The sequence below is a fragment of the Cottoperca gobio genome, chromosome 23 (assembly GCF_900634415.1).
Source record: "Cottoperca gobio chromosome 23, fCotGob3.1, whole genome shotgun sequence".
NCBI classification, from domain to species: domain Eukaryota; kingdom Metazoa; phylum Chordata; class Actinopteri; order Perciformes; family Bovichtidae; genus Cottoperca; species Cottoperca gobio.
The window spans coordinates 7394223-7402651 of NC_041377.1; the positions used below are offsets into that span (position 1 = coordinate 7394223).

The 8429-nt window shown below is 37.0% G+C and overlaps 2 protein-coding genes across 3 annotated transcripts in view; one reads left to right on the top strand and one right to left on the bottom strand.

The window, feature by feature from the left end:
* Positions 1-8429, bottom strand: part of tmem178bb (transmembrane protein 178Bb) — a 102296-nt gene that overhangs the window by 92641 nt on the left and 1226 nt on the right. The window contains exon 2 of the mRNA XM_029462096.1: positions 6122-6302. The gene's annotated coding sequence lies outside the window, so the exon portion shown is untranslated. The remainder of the gene's footprint in view (positions 1-6121; positions 6303-8429) is intronic.
* Positions 3924-8124, top strand: mrps33 (mitochondrial ribosomal protein S33). Of its 2 annotated transcripts, none has more exons than XM_029462099.1 (3): positions 3924-4099; positions 6415-6631; positions 7500-8124. In XM_029462099.1, exons 2-3 carry the CDS (start codon positions 6417-6419, stop codon positions 7603-7605), a joined length of 321 nt encoding a protein of 106 aa, XP_029317959.1. In that variant the 5' UTR covers positions 3924-4099; positions 6415-6416; the 3' UTR covers positions 7606-8124. The 2 variants fall into 2 exon arrangements, with proteins under 2 accessions (XP_029317959.1, XP_029317957.1); XM_029462097.1 differs by having other exon boundaries at positions 3926-4099; positions 6412-6631.

Sequence of the window (8429 nt, forward strand, 5' to 3'; positions counted from 1 at the left end):
TAAATGATTGTTATTATCTTTTACTTTACACGCTTACATTTTATACTGCTTTTTACTTCACTATAACTATAATTACTACTGTTTCTTATAGCTATATTACTACACCTTGTGCTGCCTTTACCACCATTATTAGGGTTCTACCCAGTGAGGCCTTCATTGGATGTTTAAAGACCCTGAAAACTTGATTCCATTCTTAAGTGTTTCTCTATAACATTATATATTAATAACAAAATAGGCAACAATCAAAGTAAAAAAAACAAAAAACATTTATGGTATTAATAATTAACATTCAGAACACTTAGAAGCTTGGCTTATCTGCGTCATCAGAACTGGATGGGTGAGATTTAATCACTTAACTTATTATCTGTATCAGATTTCCGATTCAAACGTTGCCAAACTCTGATTGGTCCTTGTTACATGCTTTTAGGTTTTTTTCTAGTATTTTACCACTTTATCCAAGTATTGATATCATACTGTAACTGCTTCTAATGCCACTATTACAATAATTCCTACTCCAACAGGTGAAAAAATGCAAAGAACACAGTGCAGATGGAAGTCTTACTACAATTTTACCAGAGATAGGACAAAATCATAGGCTGTGTCCCAAAATGACTCCCAATATCATACTCTACTACACTGTCCCCTATTCTATTAGCGAGTCAGTGTTTACATTTATTCACTATAAAGTGCCCCCAAATTTACAATGGAATAAAAAAACGGACTGTATAATCCCACAATGCAAAGAAAATGTCCTTTCCTGAAGCACAGGGACACTCAACCACCGGCCCGTGGGCCAAGTCTGGCCTGTGATAGGGTGACGGGTGGCCAACTTACCATTTTCTAATTCACAATGAAAATAAATATATTTAATGGGATTTTGTTTTAAGTAGAAAAGGTGCCAGAGTGCATAACAAAGTATTACAATGGACAAATAGAGCATAGTTATCATAAAAGTGCCAGGGGAGGATCCCCCACACCCTGCAAAATGTGTCCGGGCTGAGCACCACATGTTATTAACTTCCGTGGCAACATCCTCCTGAACAATATACCTTGCTAACGCTGTGGGGAGCTGGGATAATATGGATGCATACGTGTACTGTCTATGTTGCCATACGTATATCTTTTGCTATGTGTATCTTCAGTTGCTTTGTGCTGCTGTATTGCTATGTGTGTATATATATTGTGTAGCGGTTGTGAAAACAAAATGTCCCACTTTTATCCCCAATGCTGGTAGGTATAGGCGGATTTTGAGACAATGGGCCCCTGGGCATGGACACGTAATAATGACTTATGAAGGCTTATTCACTTAAAGGCCCAGGAATTCTAGCCCTGCTAGAAGTGGCTGTCCCTGCTAGAAGCTGTGTTTATGGCCCATATATTTCCTGTGTTTCGTGTAAGGGCGGTATCACTCTTTTGGGCAGGTGAAGCCTTAAAAATGTCCAGAAGAATCTGTGTTTGCAGTTTTCTGTTTCTTTATATCTGGCGCCCTCTTCTGGTAATACATTTTAATACAACGTATCGTCATGCAATAATACAGAAGACCCACAATATACTCAAAGGAGCTTTACTTTCAGCAATGTCTGAAAATGTAGTAACAAAATAAATCACCTACAGGATACAGCAAGGGGAATAATGAAAAGAAAATGAGCAGAACAATTTAATATTAAGTAAGAAATGGGCTATATAAAACAATGCAATCAAAAACAGAAAAGGCCGATTGCAGGATAAAAATGGCCCCTATCCCCTAGATCCACAGCTTTGTTTTGTCAAAGAACACCAAAAAGTAAACATAACTGAATCAGTGCAGGCCCCAATACTGACTTTACCAGGTGTCGGCTATGAAATGATTCACATTGAATCACTGACCAAAAATATAAACGCAACACTTTTGTTTTTGCTCCCATGTTTCATGAGCTGAAATTCAAGATCTAAGACTTTTTCTATGTACACAAAATAATTGTCTCTTTTCAAGATAAAACTGCACATTTTAGAGTGGCCTTTTATTGTGACCAGCGTAAGGCACACTTGTGCAATAATCAGGCTGTCTAATCAGCAACTGTGAGGTGGATGGATTATCTCGGCAAAGGAGAAGTGCTCACTAAAACAGACTTAAACACATTTGTAAACAATATTTGAGAGAAATAGGCCTTTTGTGTACATAGAAAAAGTCTTAGATCTTGGATATCAGCTCGTGAAAAATGGGAGCAATACAATTTGGTCTGTTGTTGGACTGAACACTGTCACCATATGAACTAAAATACAATTGTAATAGCCCATGTATTGGCCATGTATTTTCAAGTTTGGCCAATGTAATGATCATGTTTTGATTTTCTTTCCCGCTCTTTTCTTTCTTTCTTTTTTCTTTTTAATCTTTTTAATGTTTTACAGTCAAATTGAGTAATGGGAAGTCTTATGATGACTGATGATATGTTCTCTAGTCCCTTTACTCGTTTTGTAATCAGCTTTCAGCAACCTTTTATTTTGTTAGTACTTATTGTATTATGATATTATTTATTTCCCTTGCTATTTCCCTTCCCTTTCCTTGCTATTATTATTATTATTATTATTATTATTATTATTATTATTATTATTATTATTATTATTATTATTATTATTATTATTATTATTATTATTATATAATCATTATTATATTATATGGCATGTTCTTTGTCTTTGTTATCTTGTTTTATTTATATTGTCAATAGAGTTTTTCCAACCAAGTAATAGGCCTAAACCTTGTGACTTTGAAAACCACCATCCACAATGTACATACTTAAAATGACTATAATACTTTAAAAGAGCTATTTAATGCATGCCATGACTTTATTATGTATATTACCAAGACACCTATGTGAACACACGTTTTTGTGTGATTGTCAAGATAGTTTAATATCTCTGTTGACCTGTTCTGTAACATCTCTAACACTCGTGACCATGGTGCGGATAAAACAACTTAGAGCTCAACGCTCTAAGATTGTGGCTGACCTCTCTCACCCTGGTCACACACTTTTTTAATCACTCGCATTACAAAATTGTATCTCTGTACATTGCACATATTATCTTTGCTGTGAACTTTTGCACATCCTATCAATATTTTAGCACAAAACTGTAGAGCTCTCTCCTTTTAAAACAGTGTTAGGCTAATTGTACATATTTCTATAGTATTTTTTCTATTTTAATTGTAATTTTTCTATTCTATATTTGCATATGTGCAGCTCTTTGCTGTTATTTTTATTTCCTCTTTATATATTTATTGTATGCACCAAACACTTAACACAAACGTATACATTCCCTATAGGCTATGTGAAAACCTACTTGGCAATATAATCTTTTTCTGATTGAAAATTTGACCTGATGATTTCGCTGGAGAAAGTTAAGATGACACCCAAGTTATTATAATTCATTGTGAGGGGATCATCGCTAAGGCCATGGCTGAAACGAGCTAGACAGCAGGTTAAACTAGAGGTGTTTTCTGATGTTGTAGAATACAGTATAATACAGTATTTAACCTCTATATTTAATTCCTATTGGTGTCATATTCATTGAGTTATCTCACCATTTATTGTGGCCTTATTTTAGGTGGTAAAAATGGCGTCAAATACATAGGTAAAATAATTCATAATGACCCATACAATTCTCATACGTGCACTTAAGAAATAACGGTCAACTGATAACTGGAACTTTGTGCAAAACATTTCAATCACACGGAACCCTTAAGAGCGACGGACTTCCTGCTAGCGCTTAATTGCATAAAATATATATCAGACATTATCAATAAGGACAGACTGTCTGCGTAAATATTTAAGTTTGAATGACGGCTAATTGATTGTATGTGTAATTTACAAATGATGTATCGTGTTAGAAGTAAAATACCACTTTACTATGAAACCGGAAGTGAACCCAACTAACCAATCAGCTCTACGTAAATATGTCATGCGCGGTAGAGCTTGTGATGGCAGTATGGTGTGTGAAGGTTAATGTTAGCTAAAACGTTAGTACACTTAACTATAATTGTAATTTAACTAGAGTTTAGTGCGTTTTACTAGCGTTTACAGGGTGTTTCACTAAACAACGTTGTGTACTTCCGCACAGACTACAGGTAAGACACCACGTTATTACTGTTAAGAAGGCTAACGTTAACTGGACACATGAAGTGGTGTTATTCATCGTGTTGTTACATGGGAGGTTTTCGTCAAGGTTTTAGGGAAGTCGAAACCCTTGTATCAGCAGTACAGCTGAAAACACAGAAAACAGTTTGAGAAACAGTGCTATAGGTCATTGATGAAACCAGACACAGCTCGTTTTGTACTTTTTAAGGGTGATCTGGCCTCCAAATATATGTTCCACCAACTTGTGTTCAATCTTTGATAACATAATGATAATAACTTCAAGTTAATTTTTTTTTTTATTGCCAAAATAATCATGTTGAGTATTTTACTAAAGCATAAGATCACAAGTGTATATATACTAGGCTATATATACATATACAATTGTTTAATTGCACTTCAATTGACAACACTGTTTTTGCCTTCTCATTGCAAATAGCAAAGGCATTCTGTTTATCAATTACATTTGAATGAATTTATCCCTTAAATGAGTGTTAGAACATGGTTTGATTTACCAAAATGACCAACCATTCAGAAGACAGTATGGTTCTCTGATCATAGGAACGCTAACTAACTATGTTATCCACAATTTCAATACTTTCGGTCCAAAATAAATATGCAAATTGAATTCAAATTAGGGGATTTTTGTCTCTAAATCCTAAGGAAAAAACGTGTAAACTCTGATTTCTTTATAATAAGTTGTAGGGACATTAAATCTCCTGAAGTTTTGATGGTGTGCCGGCTGTCAGTTGAGCAACAGCAGACATTTGAATATATGGTCGGTCAGTTTAACAACTAATGTTGCCTATGATTTTCTGTGTCACCTCAAATATTACTTCAGGGAAGATGGACATGGATGCCCTCTTAAAGAAAATATTTTTTGTTTAGATGAACAATGTGGAAGCCGATGTGCTGTTTGAGTGTTGTTGTGGAGACAGAATGTTCCCAGTCAGGAAGAATGGCAGAAGCTTTGGAGATCAGGTAGAGAGGCACAGAAGAACCTCAGTCCTCAGGTTCCAGCTCCAGCACAGACTCCCGAAAGAGATGAAAGGCTACAGATGTGAGACCTAGCTGTAGCAACAGGGCCAGGGGAGGGAGATATGATCTAATGTCTATGTTCAGATTGTGATGGCACAAAGAAATATCAACCACGCCCTGAATACATTGAGACACAAAATCTGGTAAACAAGGTTTTATCGGTCCAAGAAAAATGGAGCAAAGGATAGCGCTGTCTGGCAGCAGGTCATCTTTTGGCAAAATAACTGATGCTGCTTGTGGCTTCAGAAAATGAGGGATTCACAATATTGATTTGTTTCAGCCGATACCGATAATTACCTGTTTCTCATGGCCCATACTGATAAAATAACAAATGATTTAACATTTTTATATTTTACATTTCATAACCTGCAGTTTATACCTGAATGTAAGAGAGGCTAACATTTAGTGGGCAAAGATGGAAGATTTCATATTCCAAAGGTCTGACCTAACATCACTATTCTTAACACAATAAAAACAAACAGTTCTGACTCTACAAATGTTTATTTATTTTTTCTAGTAAAGTACTTTTATTGCAATTGTGTTGTCTTCCTCTAAAACTGTGAAAAACAACGGCAACAACATATAACATAGTCAGCAAGCTGCCATTCTTCTTCTACTCTTCAATTGTGTGTGTGTGTGTGTGTGTGTGTGTGTGTGTGTGTGTGTGTGTGTGTGTGTGTGTGTGTGTGTGTGTGTGTGTGTGTGTGTGTGTGTGTGTGTGTGTGTGTGTGTGTGTGTGTGTGTGTGGATGCTGCCCCTTGTTAAGTCAATGAAAGCAATTTGGCTTCGTACTCTAGGCTATAGACTAGTTTAATTATCTGAACAATAATACACATTTCCCATTATCGGCTGATAATTTATCAGCCCAGATATATATTGTACATTCCGTTTGTAACTCTTATTGTCACTCTGTAACAGAGAGTGCACATCAATCTGTACCCAGTTATCCAGCTCGTGCGTACAACAACAGGAAGTACCTTGCAAAGACAGGGCCAAGTCTTAAGAGGCCTGACTGCTGTCTGTGAAGAATCTGTACCAGCTGTTTTTCAGCTGCGGTGGGGAGACAGCAGAGATACTCAGGGGACATGCCAGTGGAGGGGCGGGGTTATTCCAACAAGTTAGGGCTCTGGTTCGTTTTTTGCGGTGCCAGCAGTCTTCCTGTGAAGTCAAGAGGAGTTTTAGCGACCTGAGAAGGCTCACGACAAACATTTAGCATTTTATGTTCTACCTGTCTCAAGTTTTAAGTCTTGCCTCTGCTCTGTTTCAGCAGTCATGGCTGGTCTGTCCAGCTATGCCGTGCGCATAGCCAGACTGAGCGCACAAATCTTCGGGGAGGTCGTGCGACCGACAGACTCGAAATCTATGAGGGTGGTGCGGCTGTTCCAGGAGCCTCCCATGGCCAAGAGGAAGGAGGTGTACGACTGGTACCCACAGCACAAGGTTTACTTTGCCATGACGCAGAAGCTCAGGTTCATGGGACTGTTCAGGTAGGCCTACTCTGGAAACTGCTCAACCATCACAGTATGTGACTAAAGGATATACTTGATCAATGGCTTTATATATATGTATATGTATATGTATATGTATATATATATATATATATATATATATGTATATACCTGTATGTTTTATATTTAATACAATTTACATTTCCACGGCACTAATTCAATCGGTAAAAGATTCATAATCACTATGCTGCTCTTTGTAACACAGATACTGTTCTCATTCATTGATTCCAGTAACCTCTACTTTGCTGTTTTTTATTTGTATAAAGTTAAGTAACTGTCAATGAATAAGTTTGCATGCACACTAATATACTGCTATTATTCCACTATTATTCTGACAATGACAATTTTATAAATTTGATATGGGTCATGTAAACCGCATATTCAGTTGGGATATTCCCAATTAGGCCTTATTCCGAGTGGTATCTTCCCATTAAGACATGTGGGATATGCCGATATTATTCAGGTTTGAGGAGCATCCTTTTGGCAAGTTCGGAATATGCGTCTCAATTAGTTATTTCTATTACAGTTTGTGACTCATGGCCTCTTGCTTGTTTACGGTCAGCTCTGTGCGTTGTACACAAAGCAGCTATGTAAGTCTTCGCAAGGCTGGGGTACAGAGGCTGTGTGCGCACGGTAAGAGCATAAAACACAATATTTTATGCATGAGGTCTTATGCCCTTAGAGCTGCTGGAAGGATGTGAATGTGAAACATATATGGAGGTAGGTGTCAAGCGCCAGAGTGGAGGTTATCACAGAGTGAGCAATAGTAACGAGCAATAGTGTGGACCCAAACCTCCAGTAATCACGGTAAAAGTTTGAACTCAAATGTTTTGCTCTTTCTCCTCAGAGACGAGCATGAAGACTTCAAGGACGACATGCTTCGCCAGAAGAAACTGAGAGGGAAAGGGAAACCAAAGAAAGGAGAGGGGAGAAGAGCGACTCGGAAGAAATGAGCGGCTTTTTTTCTTTGGTCTTTATTTGGGCAGACAGCATTGTGACTGTGTACATTGGACTGTGTACGTGCTGTCTGTGGACATCACTGTAGCGGGATGGTGAACCTGAAAGAGTTCCATTGGTTTGGTCAGAACTGTGTAGTTACTTTGTCGGTAGCTTTTCTATGTTGGCAACACCTTCGGTCAGCATTACATCTGAAACATCCTATGTCGGTTGTATTGACGTGAGTTCCATGCTTTGATTGTTGAATGTTGTTCGATCGCTTGAATTTAAGATACTAAAACAAGCTTATAATAGTGAGCATATGACCGCACATTACGACTTTAAGATGTTATTGGAAAGGCTGGAAAATGATGTAAAGAAACAGACATCTTTCATATTTTCAAAAATAAAATCAATGTGAGGAATGTGTACTGTAAAGCTCTTTCTGCCTGCTGTTCAAAACCTCCTCATTAATAACTTGTATATTTCATATAATATTACTTGTCCCAGTAAATATGTGGATGTATCTAATGCTATCATGGGTGTTTTGTTTTTTTATGACTGGTTAAAGCACTTTGGAAACAAATGTATGTAGAATTCTCTCACATAGCAGCTGTGGAACGTGCACAGTGAATATTCTGACCTGCACTTAGTCTTAAAAGGGGGGGGGGGGGGGTCAGGCATAACAAAACACAAAGTGCAAATACATACAATTTAATTATTACATATATCATATCAATGTAATTATTCCATTTTATATTGTGCACGTTATTTATATTATTATTACAATTCAATATATATATAATATGATACATAAAAAATAATTATTCTTTCTGTGTGG

Bases quoted from the DNA above. Each gene is read 5' to 3' on its own strand.
- mrps33 (XM_029462099.1), top strand. From the start codon at position 6,417: ATGGCTGGTCTGTCCAGCTATGCCGTGCGCATAGCCAGACTGAGCGCA. The intron at 6,632-7,499 runs GTAGGCCTACTC...CTTTCTCCTCAG, and splicing joins AGGTTCATGGGACTGTTCAG to AGACGAGCATGAAGACTTCA.